Source organism: Neofelis nebulosa, chromosome 10 (genome assembly GCF_028018385.1).
Source record: "Neofelis nebulosa isolate mNeoNeb1 chromosome 10, mNeoNeb1.pri, whole genome shotgun sequence".
NCBI lineage: Eukaryota > Metazoa > Chordata > Mammalia > Carnivora > Felidae > Neofelis > Neofelis nebulosa.
This window is the reverse complement of record NC_080791.1, coordinates 30,906,615-30,933,468: the sequence shown is the minus strand read 5'-3', so window position 1 is coordinate 30,933,468 and position 26,854 is coordinate 30,906,615. Positions and strand designations below refer to the sequence as shown.

The window sequence follows — 26,854 nt, the reverse complement described above, 5'->3', positions numbered from 1 at the left end:
CTAAACCCGTATCTTTCTCTAATAACACTGAATGTAAATGGATTAAATGCGCCAACCAAAAGACATAGGGTATCAGAATGGATAAAAAAACAAGACCCATCTATTTGCTGTCTACAAGAGACTCATTTGAGATCTGAGGACACCTTTAGATTGAGAGTGAGGGGATGGAGAACTATTTATCATGCTACTGGAAGCCAAAAGAAAGCTGGAGTAGCCATACTTATATCAGACAAACTAGACTTTAAATTAAAGGCTGTAACAAGAGATGAAGAAGGGCATTATATAATAATTACAGGGTCTATCCATCAGGAAGAGCTAACAATTATAAATGTCTATGCGCCAAATACCGGAGCCCCCAGATATATAAAACAGTTACTCATAAACATAAGCAACCTTATTGATAAGAATGTGGTCATTGCAGGGGACTTTAACACCCCACTTACAGAAATGGATAGATCATCTAGACACACAGTCAATAAAGAAACAAGGGCCCTGAATGATACATTGGATCAGATGGACTTGACAGATATATTTAGAACTCTGCATCCCAAAGCAACAGAATATACTTTCTTCTCGAGTGCACATGGAACATTCTCCAAGATAGATCATATACTGGGTCACAAAACAGCCCTTCATAAGTTTACAAGAATTGAAATTATACCATGCATACTTTCAGACCACAATGCTATGAAGCTTGAAATCAACCACAGGAAAAAGTCTGGAAAACCTCCAAAAGCATGGAGGTTAAAGAACACCCTACTAACGAATGAGTGGGTCAACCAGGCAATTAGAGAAGAAATTAAAAAATATATGGAAACAAACGAAAATGAAAATACAACAATCCAAACTCTTTGGGACGCAGCGAAGGCAGTCCTGAGAGGAAAATACATTGCAATCCAGGCCTATCTCAAGAAACAAGAAAAATCCCAAATACAAAATCTAACAGCACACCTAAAGGAAATAGAAGCAGAACAGCAAAGGCAGCCTAAACCCAGCAGAAGAAGAGAAATCATAAAGATCAGAGCAGAAATAAACAATATAGAATCTAAAAAAACTGTAGAGCAGATCAACGAAACCAAGAGTTGGTTTTTTGAAAAAATAAACAAAATTGACAAACCTCTAGCCAGGCTTCTCAAAAAGAAAAGGGAGATGACCCAAATAGATAAAATCATGAATGAAAATGGAATTATTACAACCAATCCCTCAGAGATACAAACAATTATCAGGGAATACTATGAAAAATTATATGCCAACAAATTGGACAACCTGGAAGAAATGGACAAATTCCTAAACACCCACACTCTTCCAAAACTCAATCAGGAGGAAATAGAAAGCTTGAACAGACCCATAACCAGCGAAGAAATTGAATCGGTTATCAAAAATCTCCCAACAGATAAGAGTCCAGGACCAGATGGCTTCCCAGGGGAGTTCTACCAGACGTTTAAAGCAGAGATAATACCTATCCTTCTCAAGCTATTCCAAGAAATAGAAAGGGAAGGAAAACTTCCAGACTCATTCTATGAAGCCAGTGTTACTTTGATTCCTAAACCAGACAGAGACCCAGTAAAAAAAGAGAACTACAGGCCAATATCCCTGATGAATATGGATGCAAAAATTCTCAATAAGATACTAGCAAATCGAATTCAACAGCATATAAAAAGAATTATTCACCATGATCAAGTGGGATTCATTCCTGGGATGCAGGGCTGGTTCAACATTCGCAAATCGATCAACGTGATACATCACATTAACAAAAAAAAAGAGAAGAACCATATGATCCTGTCAATCGATGCAGAAAAGGCCTTTGACAAAATCCAGCACCCTTTCTTAATAAAAACCCTTGAGAAAGTCGGGATAGAAGGAACATACTTAAAGATCATAAAAGCCATTTATGAAAAGCCCACAGCTAACATCATCCTCAATGGGGAAAAACTGAGAGCTTTTTCCCTGAGATCAGGAACACGACAGGGATGCCCACTCTCCCCGCTGCTGTTTAATATAGTGCTGGAAGTTCTAGCATCAGCAATCAGACAACAAAAGGAAATCAAAGGCATCAAAATTGGCAAGGATGAAGTCAAGCTTTCGCTTTTTGCAGATGACATGATATTATACATGGAAAATCCGATAGACTCCACCAAAAGTCTGCTAGAACTGATACATGAATTCAGCAAAGTTGCAGGATACAAAATCAATGTACAGAAATCAGTTGCATTCTTATACACTAACAATGAAGCAACAGAAAGACAAATAAAGAAACTGATCCCATTCACAATTGCACGAAGAAGCATAAAATACCTAGGAATAAATCTAACCAAAGATGTAAAAGATCTGTATGCTGAAAACTATAGAAAGCTTATGCAGGTAATTGAAGAAGATATAAAGAAATGGAAAGACATTCCCTGCTCATGGATTGGAAGAATAAATATTGTCAAAATGTCAATACTACCCAAAGCTATCTACACATTCAATGCAATCCCAATCAAAATTGCACCAGCATTCTTCTTGAAACTAGAACAAGCAATCCTAAAATTCATATGGAACCACAAAAGGCCCCGAATAGCCAAAGTAATTTTGAAGAAGACCAAAGCAGGAGGCATCACAATCCCAGACTTTAGCCTCTACTACAAAGCTGTCATCATCAAGACAGCATGGTATTGGCATAAAAACAGACACATAGACCAATGGAATCGAATAGAAACCCCAGAACTAGACCCACAAACGTATGGCCAACTCATTTTTGACAAAGCAGGAAAGAACATCCAATGGAAAAAAGACAGTCTCTTTAATAAATGGTGCTGGGAGAACTGGACAGCAACATGCAGAAGGTTGAAACTAGACCACTTTCTCACACCATTCACAAAAATAAACTCAAAATGGATAAAGGACCTGAATGTGAGACAGGAAACCATCAAAACCTTAGAGGAGAAAGCAGGAAAAGACCTCTCTGACCTCAGCCGTAGCAATCTCTTACTCGGCACATCCCCAAAGGCAAGGGAATTAAAAGCAAAAGTGAATTACTGGGACCTTATGAAGATAAAAAGCTTCTGCACAGCAAAGGAAACAACCAACAAAACTAAAAGGCAACCAATGGAATGGGAAAAGATATTTGCAAATGACACATCGGACAAAGGGCTAGTATCCAAAATCTATAAAGAGCTCATCAAACTCCACACCCGAAAAACAAATAACCCAGTGAAGAAATGGGCAGAAAACATGAATAGACACTTCTCTAAAGAAGACATCCGGATGGCCAACAGGCACATGAAAAGATGTTCAACGTCGCTCCTCATCAGGGAAATACAAATCAAAACCACACTCAGATATCACCTCACGCCAGTCAGAGTGGCCAAAATGAAGAAATCAGGAGACTATAGATGCTGGAGAGGATGTGGAGAGACGGGAACCCTCTTGCACTGTTGGTGGGAATGCAAATTGGTGCAGCCGCTCTGGAAAGCAGTGTGGAGGTTCCTCAGAAAATTAAAAATAGACCTACCCTATGACCCAGCAATAGCACTGCTAGGAATTTATCCAAGGGATACAGGAGTACTGATGCATAGGGGCACTTGTACCCCAATGTTTATAGCAGCACTCTCAACAATCGCCAAATTATGGAAAGAGCCTAAATGTCCATCAACTGATGAATGGATAAAGAAATTGTGGTTTATATACACAATGGAATACTACGTGGCAATGAGAAAAAATGAAATATGGCCTTTTGTAGCAACGTGGATGGAACTGGAGAGTGTGATGCTAAGTGAAATAAGCCATACAGAGAAAGACAGATACCATATGGTTTCACTCTTATATGGATCCTGAGAAACGTAACAGAAACCCATGGGGGAGGGGAAGGGAAAAAAAAAAAAAAGAGGTTAGAGTGGGAGAGAGCCAAAGCATAAGAGACTGTTAAAAACTGAGAACAAACTGAGGGTTGATGGGGGGTGGGAGGGAGGGCAGGGTGGGTGATGGGTATTGAGGAGGGCACCTTTTGGGATGAGCACTGGGTGTTGTATGGAAACCAATTTGACAGTAAATTTCATATATTAAAGAATAAAAAAAAAAAAACAAAAACAAAAAAAAATAAAAATAAAAATAAAAGTCAATAGCTCTGCTCTCAGAGAGTGGGGAGGGCGAGAGGACACCAGGAGGGAAAGTTGTTGAGTCCTGGAAGACAGAGCTCAGTTTGGCAGGTGAACAAAGGCCCTGGCAAGTGCAATATCCCTCTCCCATCCCCCAGCCTAAATTCCAAAGGGAACCAGTTCCTATCACTGAACTTGCTTGCACTGCAAAAATGCCCAACACTGTGCTTCTGTGGATCCATCCCTCCCACCAGCCTGCCTCTCTCCCAATGCTGCAGGGCTCCTCATGCAGGGGACCACCAACAGCAAAGGCAGCTGTGCCTGCCCCTCCCACCCCTGTGCACCTTGCGGACCCACCCTGGCTAATATGCCAGATCCCATAGAAGCAGCACCACAAGCCTGGCAGTGGGCAAGTGGCTCAGACAGGAGCCACACCACTCCACAGTGAGTCCTTGCCCCTGGGAGAGGGGAAGATTTGGTACACACCAGTCTGACTGTGGACACAGCGGTGGGCTGGGGGCAGACATCAGATCTGACTGTGCCCCACCCACCAACACAAGTTACTCTGGACAGCACAGGGGAAGTGCCCAGCAGTTCGGAGCCACAGCAGGGACTACCCCAAATAGTGAAATGGAAGAATTCTCCTAAAAAGAAACTCCAGGAAGTAGCGACAGCTAATGAATTGATAAAAAACGATTTAGGCAATATAACAGAACAAAAATTTAGAATAATAGTCATAAAATTAATCGCTGGGTTTGAAAAAAGCACAGAGGACAGAAGAGAGTCTATTACTACAGAGATCAAGGGACTAAGAAATAGTCATGAGGAGCTAAAAAATGCTATAAATGAGATGCAAAATAAAATAGAGGCGGCCATAACACGGATTGAAGAGGCAGAGGAGAGAATAGGTGAATTAGAAGATAAAATTATGGAAAAGAGGAAGCTGAGAAAAAGAGAGATAAAAAAATCCAGAGTATGAGGGGAGAACTAGAGAACTAAGTGATGCAATCAAATGGAACAATATCCATATCATATGAATTCCAGAAGAAGAGAGACAGAAAGGGGCTGAAGGTGTACTCGAAAAAATCATAGCTGAGAACTTCCCTATCTGGGGAAGGAAACAGGCATTGAAATCCAAGAGGCACAGAGAACATCCTTCAGACGTAACTTGAATCGATCTGCATGACATATCATAGTGAAACTGGCAAAATACAAGGATAAAGAGAAAATTCTGAAAGCAGGTATGGGGGATCCTGGGAAGATGGCGGCGTAGGAGGACGCTGGGCTCACTGCACGTCCTGCTTATCACTTAGATTCCACCTACACCTGCCTAAATAACCCAGAAAACCACCAGAAGACTAGCAGAATGGAATCTCCGGAGCCAGGCACAGACGAGAGGCCCATGGAAGAGGGTAGGAAGGGCGGGGAGGTGGTGCGTGCTCCACAGACTGGCAGGAGGGAGCCGGGGTGGAGGGGCGGCCCGCCGGCAAAGTAGAGCCCCCGAGTCTGGCTTGCAAAAGCACAGGGGCCAGACGGAGTGTGTTCCGACAGCAAGTAGGACTTGACATCTGGAAGGTTATAAGCTAACAGCTCTGCTCAGAGAACGGGAGGGCTAGAGAACAACAGGAGAGAGAGTTGTTGAGCCCTGGATGACAGAGCTCAGCTTGGCAGGGAACAAAGGCGCTCACCAGCGCCATCTCCCTTGCCCATCCCCCAGCCAAAATCTCAAAGGGAACCAGTTCCTGCCAGGGAACTTGCTTGCACCGCACAAACACCCAACACTGTGCTTCTGCAGACCCATCCCTCTGGCGGGTCTGACTCCCTCCTGGTGCTGCAGGGCCCCTACTGAAGCGGATCTCCAAAGGAAAAGCGAGCTGAGCCTGCCCCTCCCGCCCCTGTGCACATGCCGATCCACCCCAGCTAATACGCCAGATCCCCAGCATCACAAGCCTGGCAGTGTGCAAGTAGCCCAGATGGGCCACACCACCCCACAGTGAATCACGCCCCTAGGAGGTCTGACTGTGGCCCCAGTGGTGGGCTGGGGGCAGACATCAGGTCTGACTGCGGCCCCACCCACCATCACAAGTTATTCAAGATAGCACAGGGGAAGTGCCCCACAGTCCTGCACCACTCCAGGGACTATCCAAAATGACAAATCGGAAGAATTCCCCTCAGAAAAACGTCCAGGAAATAACAACAGCTAATGAACTGATCAAAATGATTTAAACAATATAACAGAAAGTGAATTTAGAATAATAGTCATAAAATTAATCGCTGGGCTTGAAAACAGTATAAAGGACAGCAGAGAATCTCTTGCTACAGAGATCAAGGGGCTAAGGAACAGCCAGGAGGAGCTAAAAAATGCTATCAATGAACTGCAAAATAAAATGGAGACAACTACGGCTCGGATTGAAGAAGCAGAGGAGAGAATAGGTGAACTAGAAGAAAAAATTATGGAAAAAGAAGAAGCTGAGAAAAAGAGAGAAAAAAAATCCAGGAGTATGAGAGGAAAATTAGACAACTAAGTGATGCACTAAAGAGAAATAATCTATGCATAATTGGTATTCCAGAGGAGGAAGAGAGAGGGAAAGGTGCTGAAGGTGTACTTGAAGAAATAATAGCTGAGAACTTCCCGGATCTGGGGAAGGAAAAAGGCATTGAAATCCAAGAGGCACAGAGAACTCCCTTCAGATGTAACTGTAAATTGAATCGATCTTATGCACGACATATCATAGTGAAACTGGCAAAATACAAGGATAAAGAGAAAATTCTGAAAGCAGCTAGAGGTAAACGTGCTCTAACATATAACAGGAGAACTATAAGACTCGTAACCGATCTCTCTACTGAAACTTGGCGGCCCAGAAAGGAATGGCAGGAGATCTTTAATGTGATGAACAGAAAAAATATGCAGCCGAGAATCCTTTATCCAGTAAATCTGTCATTTAGAATAGAAGGAGAGATAAAGGTCTTCCCAAACAAAAACTGAAGGAATTCGCCACCACTAAACCAGCCCTACAAGAGATCCTAAGGGGGATCCTGTGAGACAAAGTACCAGAGACATCGCTACAAGCATGAAACCTATGGACATCACAATGACTCTAAACCCATATCTTTCTATAATAACACTGAATGTAAATGGATTAAATGCGCCAACCAAAAGACATAGGGTATCAGAATGGATAAAAAAACAAGACCCATCTATTTGCTGTCTACAAGAGACTCATTTTAGACCTGAGGACACCTTCAGATTGAGAAGGAGGGGATGGAGAACTATTTATCATGCCACTGGAAGTCAAAAGAAAGCTGGAGTAGCCATACTTATATCAGACAAACTAGACATTAAATTAAAGGCTGTAACAAGAGATGAAGAAGGGCATTATATAATAATCACAGGGTCTATCCATGAGAAAGAGCTAACAATTATAAATGTCTATGCGCCAAATACAGGAGCCCCCAAATATATAAAACAATTACTCACAAACATAAGCAACCTTATTGATAAGAATGTGGTAATTGCAGGGGACTTTAACACTCCACTTACAGAAATGGATAGATCATCTAGACACACGGTCAATAAAGAAACAAGGGCCCTGAATGATACATTGGATCAGATGGACTTGACAGATATATTTAGAACTCTGCATCCCAAAGCAACAGAATATGCTTTCTTCTTGAGTGCACATGGAACATTCTCCAAGATAGATCACATGCTGGGTCACAAAACAGCCCTTCATACGTATACAAGAATTGAAATCATACCATGCATACTTTCAGACCACAATGCTATGAAGCTTGAACTCAACCACAGGAAAAAGTCTGGAAAACCTCCAAAAGCATGGAGGTTAAAGATCACCCTACTAAAGAATGAATGGGTCAACCAGGCAATTAGAGAAGAAATTAAAAAATATATGGAAACAAATGAAAATGAAAATACAACAATCCAAACGCTTTGGGACGCAGCGAAGGCAGTCCTGAGAGGAAAATACATTGCAATCCAGGCCTATCTCAAGAAACAAGAAAAATCCCAAATACAAAATCTAACAGCACACCTAAAGGAAATAGAAACAGAACAGCAAAGGCAGCCTAAACCCAGCAGAAGAAGAGAAATCATAAAGATCAGAGCAGAAATAAACAATATAGAATCTAAAAAACCTGTACAGCAGATCAACGAAACCAAGAGTTGGTTTTTTGAAAAATAAACGAAATTGACAAACCTCTAGCCAGGCTTCTCAAAAAGAAAAGGGAGATGACCCAAATAGATAAAATCATGAATGAAAATGGAATTATTACAACCAATCCCTCAGAGATACAAGCAATTACCAGGGAATACTATGAAAAATTATATGCCAACAAACTGGACAACCTGGAAGAAATGGACAAGTTCCTAAAAACCCACAAGCTTCCAAAACTCAATCAGGAAGAAATAGAAAGCTTGAACAGACCCATAACCAGCGAAGAAATTGAATCAGTCATCAAAAATCTCCCAACAAATAAGAGTCCAGGACCAGATGGCTTCCCAGGGGAGTCCTACCAGACATTTAAAGCAGAGATAATACCTATCCTTCTCAAGCTATTCAAAAAAATAGAAAGGGAAGGAAAACTTCCAGACTCATTCTATGAAGCCAGTATTACTTTGATTCCTAAACCAGAGAGAGAGAGACCCAGCAAAAAAAAGAGAACTACAGGCCAATATCCCTGATGAATATGGATGCAAAAATTCTCAATAAGATACTAGCAAATCGAATTCAACAGCATATAAAAAAGAATTATTCACCATGATCAAGTGGGATTCATTCCTGGGATGCAGGGCTGGTTCAACATTCGCAAATCGATCAACGTGATACATCACATTAATAAAAGAAAAGATAAGAACCATATGATCCTGTCAATCGATGCAGAAAAGACCTTTGACAAAATTCAGCAACGTTTCTTAATAAAAACCCTCGAGAAAGTCAGGATAGAAGGAACATACTTAAACATTATAAAAGCCATTTATGAAAAGCCCACAGCTAACATCATTCTCAATGGGGAAAAACTGACAGCTTTTTCCCTAAGATAAGGAACACGACAGGGATGTCCACTCTCACCAATGTTGTTTAACATAGTGTTGGAAGTGCTAGCATCAGCAATCAGACAACAAAAGGAAATCAAAGGCATCCAAATTGGCAAAGATGAAGTTAAGCTTTCACTTTTTGCAGATGATATGATATTATACATGGAAAATCCGATAGACTCCACCAGAAGTCTGCTAGAACTGATACATGAATTTAGCAAAGTTGCAGGATACAAAATCAATGTACAAATCAGTTGCATACACTAACAATGAAGCAACAGAAAGACAAATAAAGAAACTGATCCCATTCACAATTGCACCAAGAGGCATAAAATACCTAGGAAGAAACTTAACCAAAGATGTAAAAGATCTGTATGCTGAAAACTATAGAAAGCTCATGAAGGAAATTGAAGAAGATATAAAGAAATGGAAAAACATTCCGTGCTCATATATTGGAAGAATAAATATTGTCAAAATGTCAATACTACCCAAAGCTATCTACACATTCAATGCAATCCCAATCAAAATTGCACCAGCATTCTTCTCGAAACTAGAACAAGCAATCCTAAAATTCGTATGGAACCACAAAAGACCCCGAATAGCCAAAGTAATTTTGAAGAAGAAGACCAAAGCAGGAGGCATCACAATCCCAGACTTTAGCCTCTACTACAAAGTTGTAATCATCAAGACAGCATGGTATTGGCACAAAAACAGACACATCGACCAATGGAATAGAATAGAAACCCCAGAACTAGACCCACAAACGTATGCCCAACTCATCTTTGACAAAGCAAGAAAGAATATGCAATGGAAAAAAGACAGTCTCTTTAAAAATTGGTTCTGGGAGAACTGGACAGCAACATGCAGAAGAATGAAACTAGACCACTTTCTTACACATTCACAAATGTAAACTCAAAATGGATGAAGGACCTGAATGTGACAGGAAACCATCAAAACCCTAGAGAAGAAAGCAGGAAAAAACCTCTCTGACCTCAGCCGCAGAAATTTCTTACTTGACACATCTCCAAAGGCAAAAAATTAAAAGAAAAAATGAACTATTGGAACCTCATGAAGATAAAAAGCTTCTGCACTGCAAAGGAAACAATCAAAAAAACTAAAAGGCAACCAACGGAATGGAAAAAGATATTTGCAAATGACATATCGGACAAAGGGCTAGTATCCAAAATCTATAAAGAAACTGACCAAACTCCACTCCCGAAAAACAAAGAATCCAGTGAAGAAATGGGCAGAAAACATGAATAGACACTTCTCTAAAGAAGACATCCAGATGGCCAACAGGCACATGAAAAGATGCTCAACATCGCTCCTCATCAGGGAAATACAAATCAAAACCACACTCAGATACCACCTCATGCCAGTCAGGGTGGCCAAAATGAACAAATCAGGAGACTATAGATGCTGGAGAGGATGTGGAGAAACAGGAACCCTCTTGCACTGTTGGTGGGAATGCAAACTGGTGCAGCCACTCTGGAAACAATGTGGAGGTTCCTCAAAAAATTAAAAACAGATCTACTCTGCCCCAGCAATATCACTGCTAGGAATTTACCCCAGGGATACAGGAGTGCTGATGCATAGGGGCACTTGTACCCCAATGTTTATAGCAGCATTTTCAACAATAGCCAAATTATGGAAAGAGCCTAAATGTCCATCAACTAATGAATGGATAAAGAAGTTGTGGTTTATATACACAATGGAATACTACGTGGCCGTGAGAAAGAATGAAATATGACCTTTTGTAGCAATGTGGATGGGACTGGAGAGTGTTATGCTAAATGAAATAAGTCATACAGAGAAAGACAGTTACCTGATGTTTTCACTCTTATGTGGATCCTGAGAAACTTAACAGAAGACCATGGGGGAGTAGAAGGGGGAATAAAAAAAAGGACAGAGAGGGAAGGAGTCAAACCATAAGAGACCCTTAAAAACTGAGAACAAACTGAGGGTTGATGGGGGGTGGTGGGAGGGGAAAATGGGTGATGGGCATTGAGGAGAGAACCTGTTGGTTCTCTCCCAGGAGCACTCACCCAGGAGCACTGGGTGTTCTATGGGAACCAATTTGACACTAAATTTCATATTAAAAAGAAAATATATATATATAGTAGTCAAACACTAGAAATAATATAAATGTCTATCAACAGTAGAATGATGGTTGAAGATTAAATAAAGTATGATATTTTATAAAATGGAATCCTATACAACTATGAAAATGAATAAAGCCCCACAACATCATTTAATGGCTGAATCTCAGCAACAAAAAAGGCCACGCGGGGGGGGGGGGGGGGGAGGGGAGGAAGGCAGTTCAACTTACATGAAGTCTAAAGAAGAAGCACTGAATTGGAGTGTTAGAAGTCAAGATAATAGTTAGAGAGGAGAGGCAGTGATTGGGAGGGGTGCTGACAATATTTTATTTTTTTATTTCAAATAAATTACATGGTGTTCACTTTGTGATAATTTATTGAACTGTTCATTTATTTTGTGCATAATATTTCATGCATTTATGTCATTATGTGTATGTATATGTGTGTGTGTGTGTGTATATATATATATATATATATATATATATATATATATATACACTAGGTAAAAATAGCTATACTAGGTAAAAATTACTGCACCCCCAAAGTTGCAGAATATAATTTAGGGAATGATCCCCTTCCTATTAATGGAATAATTGTGTATATGTTTTGGCAAAGTTATATATGAAATCGCACAAACTGTTGATATCACCAGCCTAATCCCCTGAACTCAGGAAATTTCTTATAGAACTTTCTGTCTGTAAATATTACCTTTTAGGAACTAAACTCCTAGAAGCTTCTACCTAGCTGTCAATCTTACCTTTAGAAAGAAACTAAGGTACTGCTGGAATAGAAAAAGAAATATTTGAGGGCCACACCTGTGCAGAGGAACCAAAAATTGCTAGAAGTGACCTCAACCTCATGATAATGCTAAAACCCCTTCCGAATATCCATTCCAAGCCCTACTAAAAGGAGTCTGCTTTCCCATCTTTAAGGGGACAGGCTTTGGAAATTATTTTTCATGATCTCCTTGTAGGCAACTCCACTTGGTATAGTCTCTATCCATAACTCACCAAGGAGTGGCCCATTTTGGTCCAGTGACATGGGTAATGTTTAGTCCTGAGAAGTAGAAAGGAATTGGAACAGGGAATAGATTAGAAGGAGAAATGTCATCATTTTCATTCTATAGCTTCCTATTATTTCGAATTTTCCATTGTGTTCTGATTTACTATTTTTTTAATAATGATAAATTAGGAAGATTGAGAAATGTCGGAAGTCTTGTTCCAAATGAGAAAGAGAAAAACAAATAGAATAGGGAGGTATTTCTTCCAGGAACACTATAGCTTTGCTTCAAAACTGTTTTGAAAAGAATAGGTGGTTGGGACACCAGAAGAGATTAGGTCAGCTCACTTACAAGTAGTCTCAGGAAAGTGTCCTTGGGTGAAGAACCAGCCTTCAAGGTACCAAGGTAGAAGGCAGGGCCTGAATAGTTTTTTTGGACAGGCTTCCAGGTGGCAGAGCGGAGCCTAGAGAAAGAGCAGAGCGTTGAAAAAGACCCCCTCCTCTTTCTAGTGCCAACGTTTCCCCACTCAGAGCCCATAATTCTGATATCAGGGAGATATATTAGAAGCATTAAATCAGGAGTCAGGAGACTAGTTCTGGGGTTCTAGTCCTGACCTTAAAGCACTCTATAATCAGGGGTAAATCATTTCACTTTTCTGAATCTTGGCTATTCATCTGCAAAGTGAAGACTTTGACATCTGTAAGCCCCCTGATCCCTCCAAGTGTTTTTTGGGCATAAGTAGGAACATACCTTTCAAAGAAGCTCATGGTCATCTCCAGAGAGTAGATAATAAAACCGTTCAAGGGAATGTTATCAATAGTGACAGATCCAGTTAATCCTGCAAGTGGAGGTAGGAAAGAATGTGGACAGGAACTAGACATTCTTCAGTGTCTGGAAAAGAAATGCAGACTCTATATGCCTGTGACAATGGCTCAGACAGGAGGGCAAACACTTGTCTGGCCTGCTATAACTGAAAGTTTCTTGTATGTTTCCATATTACCAAGAAAACGTCCCACTTAGTATCAGAACTTTCTCTGAAATTCCCAATGGGAGACTGGGCCTTGCTCCACAATAGGCCAAGACCCAACCTAACTGCTGTGTTTTCCTACCAGGAGAAGGCAGGACCAGGGAGAGGGAAGGAATTTGAGTCTTTGGTTCTGGGACCTAGGTATCCCACTGCTCAAGGGTTTCATTTTTTCCTCCCAAGTGCAATACTGCTTCAGTATAGGATCCAATTAACCATAAAGAGAGATTACAGCCTGTTTCCCACCTTTCCGCTGATCTTGAATTTTCCATGAAAAATTGACTCGTCCTTGATTCTCCACCAGGATTCTTAGAAGTTGACATTCCTAAGAAGAAGCAGAGGGACAGGGAGAGAGAAAGGAGAGGGTGAGGAGTCGGAGGGAAAAGGAGGAGGAGAAAGAGGAAGAGGAGCAGGAGGAGGAGAAGTAGTTGTTGACATTCCTGCTTGGGATAGACCAGTTCACAGAGACTACATGGCTTCGTAGAGTTTTTACTCTAGAACCCATTCTATTCTCTGAGTCCCAGATGGAAGTACAAGTAAATGGGAGAAAATGGGCTCTGCTCTAGAGCCCAACAATCCTCCTCTCTCATGAGGACTCTTTGTGTTCCTGTTCCAAACTCAATCTTCCGTTTTCCCTGCTGACTTGCCTTGGGAAAGAATTTGCCTTGACTCAACTGTGTGCCTTTGATCAGAGACCTAACCAGGGGCAGATGATTGACTCGGGGCCTAATGGGGAAGTTCCATTCACACTGAAGCGTGTATGCTGCAGCTCTGCTAAACTTGGACCTAGGAGATGCATTTATGCTTATAGCCCTAAATACTTGCTGCTGGAAACCCAAATGAGGAACAATACCAAAGGGCAGTGGCATAAGAAGGAGGTAGTCTATCTCAGGACCAGGCTATGACTACATTTGAGTCAGAGGTCTAAGGAAGCACCCAGACTCTTGAATTACATACCCTGATTTTAGGAATGTTCAACTTCTTAATACCATCACCCAGAAGTCCTATATTTTTCTCATTCAAAAACACCTGCAAAAGAAGAGTCAGCATCAGACTGGTAGGTGTACCTGAAGAAAGGAAAAGAGAAGCTCTGGTTTAGGGAACAGATCATTATGAAGTAAGGGGCTGGCCTTGGTGATCACAGATGGATAGAAGCTGACCAGGAGGCTTTCATACACTTAATTTGTGATAAAGCAGAAAGCAAGTTTCTTTGGTTTGACTTTATATTCCCAATGCCTCACAGATAGTAGGTGCTTGAAAATATTATCTAACAGTAAAGTGACCATTGACAATCCTTCCCAATAAGTCAGGCTAAATGTTCTGCTTACCTCCATAGACAGCCTGCTGACCCCTACCTGTGCTGTATCTTGAACATTAGCATGGAGAGAACCTCCACAGCAGATAAAAGTCTCATAAAGCACTAATCCATAGGACTGACCATTCCCATTGTTTATAGGGAGGCTCTCCATGTTGACTGGTGTATGAGATATAACAGGCTGTGAGAGAAATATTGCAGAAACAGGAACCAGGATGATGAGAAGTTGGGATCCTTCTTCCACAGGTTCTTGTCATTTTTTGTTGTACCTCTTAATTGTTCCCAACAGATATTTGGATGAGAAATACTAAAACCAATGCAATGTGATAATGCTCTTTTGCATCATCTCCACGTCTTCACTGTCTGAAAAACTCAAGGGATGGTGGGAGCATGGTAGAGGGAAAAATTACTGCAATCATGCAATTAATGGAGTGAATAAGTTGTATTTCAACATAAACTAAGTTAAGTAAAGAATTATGCACTAAAGCAAACATTTAGTTAGCATCTACAATGTGCCAATCATGACTTTTTATCTAAAATAGTGATAGCAGAGGTGAAACTAATATGAATTCAAGAGTTAAAATTTTTCAAATAATTTTAACCTTTTCTTCAAAATAGTCCAAGTAATATAATTTTTTTAAATTTTTTTCAACGTTTTTTATTTATTTTTGGGACAGAGAGAGACAGAGCATAAACGGGGGAGGGGCAGAGAGAGAGGGAGACACAGAATCGGAAACAGGCTCCAGGCTCCGAGCCATCAGCCCAGAGCCTGACGCGGGGCTCGAACTCACGGACCGCGAGATCGTGACCTGGCTGAAGTCGGACGCTTAACCGACTGCGCCACCCAGGCGCCCCCCAAGTAATATAATTTTAAAGGGAGAGTATGAACCCATAAAAGTTCAGTGATTTGGCCTATTTGATTGTAGAGTCAAACTCTGTGTCATGGGTTCCTGGCTCTCAGTCTTTCCCATAGGGATCATGTAGTCCCACACAAGAGCATCTATCAGATGGGTTCATCTGAGCTGGCAAAGAGGATCCTCCAATATCTTGCCTCTCCCCCACCCTCATTCATTCTTCAGGTTGAAGCCTCTTCACAGTCTACCCAGAAAGTTTGTGGTTCTTACCCCATAATTCTAAATATGGGCACCCAAAGGATTTATTTTCACCCTTCCCAATAAAAAGTTCTTAAAGGATTCTCTACTCTGTGGCCTAAGGCCTTGTCCCCATGCCCCCAATGGTCACCCCTCCATTCCAGTGCCAGGCAGTACTCACCTTATTTAAGTACTGTAGAACATCCCACAGTGGCAAATAAAGGGACGGTTTCACAGCGGGATACTCAGCCTTGGGAGAGAGCTTGGGTAAAGGGGGCAGATGCACTGCTGAAATGAAAATGAGTGATGGGGCAAGAAGTGCCTGAAATAACTACTGCCTTCTCCAAACTTCCTCAGCCCTACCCAAGAACTCTTGTACCCCAGAGCCAACAAGAGAAATGGGTCCTATCCTAGCATATGTGATACTTCTCCAAGAGTGATGAGAAACTGTAAATAACAGTTGGAACTATTTTGTATGCACAGATAGCTGATAGACACACACCTCTACAGGGTAATGTTGGTCATATAGACTAAGGGCTCTCAGGGAACAAGAACTGTACCTTATGCCTTCTGGCAATGCCAGTGCTCACTTACTTTCTAGAACATAGTAGATGAGTGACTTTATTTAAACAAGTAAAATGAAGTAAGATAGCTTTTGCTATTTTATGTGAGGGTACTATGTCATCATATTAAGAGCTCTACAAATAGTAACTTAATTTTCACAGTCACTATAGGAGTCAAATATCATTGTCTTTATGTTTCAATGAGGAAACAGGTTTATGGGCTTAAAATACTCATGCAAAGCCACTTATCTTTTAAGTGGGAAAACTGGGATTTGAACTTAAGTTTGCCATAGGTCTTAAGTCTCCAAGTTTCTGCCCATGAGGGAACCTTCCCTTGCCTTACCCTTCCACTTCATCAGGAGAACCTCCCTCAAGTTAAAAATGTTGCTGAGTACCTACAACAGATCCAAAGAGTTTTCGAAGCTTGAAATATTTTTCTGTGTAATCTCCAGCCTCTGTCAGCACAGCATCATAGTCTGCAAGACACCAGGATATTTTCATTGGCAGGAAACCCTCCATAATAGACCCTGTTTCAGCACTTCTGTCATGAGACAGGTCAGGACTACCAGAGGGAGACAGAAGATACATCTTCCCCACCCCCTGGACCAGTCCATCCCAGGCTGGGGTGGGGTGGGAGGGTGCAAGTAATGCCACTTTGGGAGCATTCCACACAACACTTCCTGAGGATCTGAGGCTACCAAGACACTGGACTCATCTTTCTGTTTTACTTTCTAATGGACACTCCCTTCTTCCCTCAATCTGGATTGCCTTGGTGTGTCTATCAGTGCCCACACAGCAGTCACTATTTGTATTCTGTGTGTCTTAGAAGGTTCAAGTCAAGGGATCAGTATATATGATGAGTGAAGCAGGGCTCTAGGTCTGAGGCACCGCATCTATTCAATTACAGCCTGTTGGGGGCATTATGAACATCACAAAAGAAAGGAAATTAGACAGGAAAATCCTGAATCTTCAGCATAAATTATAGGTCAAGAATTCATTGATGCTCAGGGCATGCTTTTGGAACCTCCTCTGTAGAGCTCCAGTACCACTATGCCAAGAGGTGACCATACCAGTGAGCACTTGCCATAACTAGTGACAACACCTCTGTGTTTCCCAAAATATGTGGCCCCATTCATGAAACCAAAGTTGGTTCCACCATGGAACATATATACATTGAAGGATATTTCAGATGTGATAAATTTGGACACAGTATCCTCAACATCTGTAAAGGAGGAAGATAAGAACACAGAGAAAATTAAAAATTAAGACAGAAGTCTCTGATAAAATCTTATCATTCTCAAACCCCTCCCCCACATAATCAACTTAATTATTTTGTTCTCCAACCTCCACTAAGATTCTAACCAGAAAATAGGTGGAATTTACCACAACTATTCCAGGAAACCAAGTCTTATCAATACCAAAAGACTTTTAAAAAATTATTTTTCTCAGAGTATGGACATAATTTGGCTGTATGTTATATATATTTAATAATGGCCCAAGAACCTTTATGTCACTTATGTATCTAATGTTCATTAAATTTTTTGAAATTGTACAAATAAATTAATATAACCTCATTACTCCATTCCAGGATTACTATCTCTTGAGACACTCATTTAAAACCACTGCAATAGTCCACAAGTGGTTATTCCCAATATTTAGCCACAGAAACTCTTATTTTGTCACCATGATTTAAAAGGTATGATCATCTTTCTACTGGCCATCATGGGGAACATGTGGAATTCAATCCTGGCTGTGCTTTTTAATATTTGCATGAATTGGACAGCCTATTTTTCTCTCAGAGCCTCCTTCTTTATCTCCTAAATGAAGGTCCTAATTCCTACTACCTCATAGTATTGATGACAGAATATACATAAGAAACATGGCATAGTGCTTGACATGAAAGTAATCAGAAAACTTTGGTGGTGGTGGTGGGTTTTTTTGTTTTGTTTTGGTTTGTTTCGGTCCAAGTGGGCTTTCCTCAGTTACCTGGTATTTTTTGTTGGTTTGCTTTACTTCTGGTACAAGTGAGCTTGTTTTCATATCAACAGCAAAATATCTTTAGTAGCAAAATACTTTTATTAAGTCAACAACATCTGCCAGGCACTGTTCTGAGTGGTTTATCTAATTAAATCCTCACAACAAGTCTATGAGGTAGGTTACTTGATAATTCCTGTTTCAGGTGAGGGCACTGAGACTTAGCAGACAAGGAAAGCTGCCTTGGGTCACGCAGCTAGTTATGCAGACTAGCAGAGTTGAGACTGAAATCCTTATCTCTTTGGTTCCAGGATCCATGCTTTCAACTATCATCACATATTATCTTCTGATAATTACTACCAGGTAGTTGACAACACCATGGCAATGGCCTGTGCATTTACCAGAGATGATTAAGACTTTTAGCAAATGCATCCCCTTCTTCAGAGATGTTATCTTTCCAAGACCCTTTCCATGACCACCTCACCTTACCTCTGCAGGCCTGTCCCTGTCTTTTCTATCACTGCACCTGTTTGTTTGCTTCAAAGCACTTTTAATATATGGAACTCTTGATCATTTCTTAACTGTCAATTATACTAAACTCTTAATTATCTTTCATCTCTACCCTGAGGGTAGGAACCAGGTCATTTTTGTTCATCAATGCACCCTCAAGCCTACCCAAATCCCTGTACCTAATAGGTATTGAATAATATTTGTGGTTGAATGAGCTAATTAATTAGCAAAGAAATGTGTGAATGATCCATGACTCAGGGCCACCTCTACTTGGGGTCAAACACTGCAAAACACTTACCTTCAGCATTTTTAATCATATGTTTACCTCCCCATGTGTCAAACCAGCCAACCCAGAATTCCATGACCATAATGGGTTTATTCCTCTAAAAACAAACAAAAGCAAATACCAAGCCTGAGAAGATGTAAAAAGAATATCAGAAAAATTGAATACAAGATAAAAACTTTAAATAAAAAGTTAAAAATGAGTTGGAGGTAAAATTGAGGAAATTTCCTATAAATAGTAAAAGTAACAGGATATAAAATATGAGACAACTTAAATATCTTATAAGATCAATTTAGGATGCCCAACACCTTACTGATAAAAGTTATGAAAAGAGAACAAAGAACACAGAGGAAAGGAAATTACAAATAACTAACATGAAAACTTCCTTTAACTGAAGGATATGTATCTCTAGATTGAAAATGCCCCGCAAATGGTCAACACAATAAATGATAAAATTATTTCAAAGGTTTCTTTTGGTTCTCTGAGTATCCCTTTTTCTTAATATCTTACTCTTGTCTCATGTATAAATAATATTATCCGTATATTTATGAATATTAATAAGAATTTTTATATTATATTCTGTTTCCTGAATTAAATCCATATTACCTGGCTTCCATTTTCTTCCTTTTTGGTAGTTTAATTACTTTTTCATTGGAAACTTTTACTACACAAATGCCATTTGTATTAAAGAGGGAAGACTGATTTCTGGTATTAAAGTGGTACTGTGCTATTGGTGCATTTGATATTCTCCTCTTGGATATCCTCAAAACCAAAATAAAGAATGAGAAATGGAAACACAAACAACATCTTCCATGAACCTAGCAGACATCTGAAACTTCAAAATATAAATTAAAAAGAACAAGTGCCAAAGTATTGAAGTTCTATCACGTATTAAACAAATGAAGAAAGAAGATGCTTTTTGTTGATGATTTTAGGAAAGGGTGCCAGCACAAATTTCTCCCAAATATAAAGCATATCCTATAGTGAAATATCAAATTTTTTTTTTATTTTTAATTACAAAATGGGGCATATGAGCTGGCAAAAAGAGTACACTTTGCATAACAAAATGTATCAGAAGCTTGAAAGAAAGCAATTATCGCAGAATCACAGATAAAAACTATTAGTGGAAAGAAGTCTGCTTGTGAGGCATCTGAGAGCAGATTTCAACTGCTTCCCTTGGTCAGCCAAAAATGGGAAAAAGGAGGTAGGTAAAGAAAAGAATTCATCCCTACATAAAACAATGTGTCATTAAGATTGTTAGCCTGAGAGACAGTCATGTAATCTATCTCATAGAACATCACTTAAGTTTTTTAACCAATAAAAACTGATCTTAACTAAAGAGTAATAATAAAAAAGGAATAAGAACAGAATATGTTTTTTAATTACCATAAAAACTGGGAGAAAAAAAGGAAAGAAATTACAAAGGATAAACATCAAACACTTGCCATGGGACAGTCAAAATTGTGGCCCAAAAATATTGCTGTGAAGTTAAGAATCTCAATGAAACAGTTACCTCTATAAACTCAGGCATTAAACACAACTAAAAGTGCTCAAGGAAGACAGAATAAGAAAACATAAGAAGCTAAAATATTAACCTGGTGCCTTTAAATAGATGCAGAAAAAGCATTTGACAAAATACAGAATCCTTTCTTGATAAAAACCCTCAAGAAAGTAGGGATAGAAGGAACATAGCTTAACATCATAAAAGCCATATATGAGAGGCCCACAGCTAATATCATACTCAATGGGGAAAAACTGAGAGCTTTCCCCCTAAGGTCAGAAACACAACAGGGATGTCTACTTTCACCACTGTTGTTCGACATAGTATTAGAAGGCCTAGCCTCAGCAATCAGACAACAAAAAGAAAAAAGGCATCCAAATCAGCAAGGAAGAAGTAAAACTCTTCGCAGATGACATGATACTCTATATGGAATACCTGAAAGATTTCACCAAAAAATTGCTAGAGATGACACATGAATTCAGCAAAGTTGCAAGATATAAAACCAATGCACAGAAATTGCCTGCATTTCTATACACCACTAATGAAGCAGCAGCAAGAGATATCAAAGAATCAATCCCATTTACAATTGCACCAAAACCCATAAAATACTAGGAATAAACCTAACCAAAAAGGTAAAAGATCTGTATGCTGAAAACTATAGAAATTTATGGAAGAAGTTGAAGAAGACTCAAAGAAATGGGCAAACATTCCATGCTCATGGATTAGAAGAAAAAATATTGCTAAGATGTTGATACTACCCAAAACAATCTACACATTCAATGCAATCCGTATCAAAATAACACCAGCATTCTTCACAGACCTAGAACAAACAATCCTAAAATTTGTATGGAACCACAAAAGACCCCTGAATAGCCAAAGTAATGTTGAAAAAGAAAACCAGAGACACCTGGGTAGTTAAATAAACACCATAATGTAATAACGTTAATAAATAAAAGTTTAAAAATTTGTAAAATAAAAGAAAAAGAAAAAGAAAACCAAAGCTGGAGGCATCACAATTCCAGACTTTAAACTGTATTGCAAAGCTGTAGTCATTAAGACAGTATGGTACTGGCACAAAAAGAGACACATAGATCAATGGAATAGAATAGAGAACCCAGAAATGGAACCGCAAATATATGGTCAACTAATATTTTACAAAGCAGGAAGGAGTATACAATGCAATACAGTATTTTCAGCAAATGGTTCTAGGAAAAAAGGACAGCGAAATGCAGAATGAATGTGGGCCACTTTCTTATACCATACACAAAATATTTCAAAATGAATTAAAGGCCTGAACGTGAGACAGGAAAATATCAAAATCCTACAGAAGACAAGCAGCAACTTCTTTGACCTTGGTCACAGCAACTTCTTACTTGATATGTCTCAGAAGACAAAGGAAATAAAAGCAAAAATGAACTATTTGGACTTCATCAAACTAAAAAGCTTCTGCACAGTGAAGGAAACAATCAACAAAACTAAAAGGCAACCAACAAAATGGGAGAAGATATTTGCACATAACATATCGAATAAAGGGTTAGTATCCAAAATCTATAAAGAACTTACCAAACTCAACACCCAAAAAAACAAATAATCCAGTGAAGAAATGGGTAGAAGACATGAATACAGACTTTTCCAAAGACATCCAGATGGCTAACAGACACATGAAAAGATGCTCAAAAAACCAAGAAAGATCTCAAATCAACAACCTAACATTATATCTCAAGGAACTAAAAAAATAACAAATTAACCCAAAGTTAATAGAAGAAAGGCAATATTGGGGTCCCTGGGTGGCTCAGTCGGTTAAGCGCCCGACTTTAGCTCAGATCATGATCTCACAGTTTGTGAGTTTGAGCCTCTCATCGGGCTCTGCACTGACCGCTCAGAGCCTGAAGCCTGCTTCAGATCTGATTCTCTTCTCTCTCTCTCTCTCTCTCTCTCTCTCTCTCTCTCTCTCTCTCTCTCTCTGTCTCTCTCAAAAATAAGATAAAAACATTTTAAACGTTTTTAAAAAGAAGAAAGAAAATATTAAAGATCAGAGTAGAAATAAATGAGAGACTAAAAACACAATAAAAAGATCAATGAAACTAAGAGCTGTTTTCTTTGTCAAGATTGACAAAATAGAAAAACCTTTGGGTAAACTTACCAAGAAGATAGAGGACTCATATAAATAAAATCAGAAATGAAAGACGACATACAATTGATAGCACAAATATACAAGGAAAACAAGAGACTGCAATGAACAATTATATGCTAAAAAGTTGGACAACCAAGATGAAATACATAAGTGTCTAGAAACATACAACCTGCCAAGGCTGAATGATGAAGATATAGAGAATCTAATACATCCCAATAAACAAAAGTCCAGAACCAGATGGATTAACTGGTGAATACTTCCAAACATTTAAAGAATAACTAATGCAAATCCTTTTCAAACTCTTCCAAAAAATATAAGGAGGGAATATTTTTAAAAACATTTTCCAAGGCCAACATTACCCTGATATCAAAACCAAGCATACTTCAAGAATAGAAAATAGTAAGCCAATATACTTGAAGAATGTATATCCAAAAATCTTCAACAAAATATTAGCAAACTGAGTTCAACAATACATTAAAAGAATCACTCACCATGATCAACTGGGATTTATCCCTACAATGCAAGAAGGTTTAACAACCACAAATCAAACAATGTAGAATAGAATTGAGAGCCCAGAAATAAATCCATGCATATATGGTCAATTAATTTATAACAAAGGAGCCAAGAATACAAAACGAGGAAAGAATATTCCCTTTGATAAATGGTGTTAGGAAAACAGGACACCCACATGTAGAAGAATGAAACTGGACCCCTATCTTATAACTTACACAAAGGCTAACTCAAAATAAATTAAATACTTGAATGTAAGACCCAAAACCATGGAATTCCTAAAAGAAAACATAGGCAGTAAGCTCCTTGACATTGGTCTTGGCAATGATTTTTGGATCTGACATCAAAAGCAAAGGCAACAAACACAAAAATAAACAAGTGGTATCACATCAAACTAAACAGCTTCTGTTCAGCAAAGGAAACCATTAACAAAATGAAAAGGCAACCTACTTAATGGGATAAAATACTTGCAAATCATCTATCTGATAACCACTTAATATCCAAAATACCTAAAGAACTCATACAACTCAATAGCAAAAAACAAAAAAAACAAAAAAAACAAAAAAAAAAAACAAAAAAAAAACCCCAAATAGCTGATTAAAAACTGGGCAGAAGTTCTGAATAGACATTTTTCCAGAGAAGAAGTATAGATAGGGAACAAACACATGGAAATATGCTCAACATCACTAATTATCCAGGGAAATGTGAATCAGAACCACAATGAGATATCATCTCGCACCGGTCAGAAAAACAAGAAATAAGTGTTGGTGATTATGTAGAGACAAGGGAACACAGTGTTGATTGGAATGTAATATCTGTGGAACCACTATAGAAAACAATGCAGAGGTTCCTCAAAACATCAATAATAGAAATACCATATGATCTAGCAATTCCACATCTGGGTATTTATCATACAAAAATTAAAACACTAACTCAAAAAGATATACACACCCCCATGTTTCTTGCAGCATTATGCAATAGCCAATGTATGAAAACAACCTAGGGGTCCATTGATGGATGAATGGATAAAGAAGATGTGCTATATATAAGAGAATTTAAATATTTCAGCCATAAAGAAAAATGAAATCTTGCCATTTGTGACAATATGGATGGACCTGAGCGCATTGCACAAAGTGAAGTAAGTCAAATAGAGAAAGACAAACACCACATGATCTCACTTATATGTAGAATATTTTTTTAAAAAGTTAAAAACCAACAACAAAAAACAAAGCTCAGAGATACAGAGAACATACTGCTGGTTGCCAGATTGTGGGGGGGGGTATGTAGTTGGGGGGTTGGGTGAAATAGGTAAAGGGGGTCAAAAAGTATAAATTTCTAGTTACAAAACAAATAAGTCATGGGGATGTAACACACAGCATGGTGACTATAATTGATAATACTGTATTCATATATGAACATTGCTGACAGTAGATCTTAAAAGTTCTCATCACAAGAAAAAAAATTGTTACTAAGTGTGGTATCGCATGTTAACTAGACTTATTATAGTGATTTTTTTCACAATATAGAAAAATATCAAATCATTATGTTATATACATGAAACTAATATAATATTATATGTCAATTATACCTCAGTAAAAAAAAGAAATCATAAAGGAAAAAAACAACTAAAAAATAATAATGAACACTTAGAAAAAAAGAGGGGGAGAAAAATCTATGAGCACCCCTAAATGGGTAAATCCTAAACTGATACAATGATAGTTTTATCCTGAGTATGGTTATTCTCTTATCTTCAGTCATTTCTCATTGCCTTTTTAAAGATGTTCAAAAGAACATAGGGAAACATATTGAGCTAGCATCCCTGGGGGCCTGTGTGGGGTGGATCTTACACCTTTTTTTGGTAATCTTTATTTATGAGAGAGAGAGCACAGGTAGGGAAGGGGCAGAGAGAGAGAGAGAGGGAGACACAGAATCTGAAGCAAGCCCCTGGCTCTGAACTGTCAACACAGAGACTAATGTGGGGCTCCAACTCACAAACCATGAGATCATGACCTGAGCAGAAGTCGGACACTTAACCAACTGAGCCACCCAGGCACCCTGGTGGGTCTTAGGCCTTTATGAAGGTTTTACCTACACAAATTCCACCACATGTTCTGAGGGAAAATTGGGGAGAATCCTCAGTAACTTTCTGTTACAGGTGAATTGCCCTCCCCCAATTCATATATTGAGGTCCTAACTTCCAGGACCTCAGAATGTGACTATATTTGGAGACAGGATTTTTAAAGAAGTAATTAAGTGAAAAAGAGGTCAGTAGGGTAAGCCATAATCCAAAATGAGTGGTGTCTATAAAAAATGGAAATTTAAATACATACAAGAATAGAGGAAAGGGGCGCCTGGGTGGCGCAGTCGGTTAAGCGTCCGACTTCAGCCAGGTCACAATCTCGCGGTCCGTGAGTTCGAGCCCCGCGTCAGGCTCTGGGCTGATGGCTCGGAGCCTGGAGCCTGCTTCCGATTCTGTGTCTCCCTCTCTCTCTGCCCCTCCCCCGTTCATGCTCTGTCTCTCTCTGTCCCAAAAATAAATAAAAAAACAAAAAACAAAAAAAAAAAACGTTGAAAAAAAAAAGAATAGAGGAAAGACCATGTGAAGACACAAGGAGGAGAAGATGACCATCTACAGGCCAAGGAGAGAATCTCAGATAGAAACAACTCTGTGGGCACCTTGATCTTTGACATCTAAGCCTCTAGAATTTTGAAAAGATACATGTCCATTGTTTAAGCACCTAGTCTGTCGTGTTCTATTAGTGCAGGCCAAGGAAACTAGTACAGATTTTGGTACCAAGAAATGGGGTACTGCAGTGACTTGTTATTAGTTAACAAATACCTAAAGATATGGAAGTGGCTTTGGAACTGGGTAATGGGTAGAGGCTGGATGAACCTTGAAGTACATGCTTTAAAAAAAAAAAGCTTAGATTTCCTTGAAGGGAATGTAAATAGAAATATGGACTTAAAGGCAATTTTGGAGAGAACTCAGAAAAATATGAGGAGAGCTGGAGAGAGAGCTTGTATCATCATAGAGAATAAAAATGTCATCATAAACAGATTGTTGTTAGAAATATGAATGTTAATGATGCTTCTGATGAGATCTCAGATGGAAATGAATAAATGTTATTAGAAAATGGAAAGGAAAGTTGATCCTTCTTATAAAATGGCAAATAACTTGGATAAATAGAGTTCTAATATTTTGTGGAAAGCAGAACTTGCAATGGATGAACCTCAATATTTAGATGAGGAGATTCCCAAGAAAATGTTGATGGGCATGGCCTGGTTTCTCCCTGTTCCTTATAGTGAAATATAAGAAGACAGAGATAAATTGAGGAAGGAATTTTTTTAATATGAAATTTATTGTCAAATTGGTTTCCATACAACACCCAGTGCTCATCCCAACAGATGCCCTCCTCAATACCCCTCACCCACACTCCCCTCTCTCCCACCCCCCATCAACCGTCAGTTTGTTCTCAGTTTTTAAGAGTCTCTTATGTTTTGGCTCCCTCCCTCTCTAACCTTTTTTTTTTTTCTTCTCCTCCCCCATGGTCTTCTCTTAAGTTTCTCAGGATCCACAGAGGAGTGAAAACGTATGCTATCTGTCTTTCTCTGTATGACTTATTTCACTTAGCATAACACTCTCCAGTTCCATCCACATTGTTACAAAAAGCCATATTTCATTCTTTCTCATTGCCAAGTAGAATTCCATTGTGTATATAAA

General features: G+C 39.1%; 1 protein-coding gene across 1 annotated transcript in view; it reads right to left on the bottom strand.

Moving 5' to 3' along the window:
* The window catches only part of LOC131487090 (beta-galactosidase-1-like protein 3), a 72,565-nt gene that overhangs the window by 7,766 nt on the left and 37,945 nt on the right, over positions 1-26,854 (bottom strand). The window contains 9 exon segments of the mRNA XM_058687377.1: positions 12,580-12,691; positions 12,979-13,066; positions 13,499-13,577; positions 14,210-14,281; positions 14,608-14,748; positions 15,840-15,946; positions 16,617-16,697; positions 17,306-17,443; positions 19,004-19,088. Of these exon segments, the coding sequence (XP_058543360.1) occupies positions 12,580-12,691; positions 12,979-13,066; positions 13,499-13,577; positions 14,210-14,281; positions 14,608-14,748; positions 15,840-15,946; positions 16,617-16,697; positions 17,306-17,443; positions 19,004-19,088 (903 nt within the window).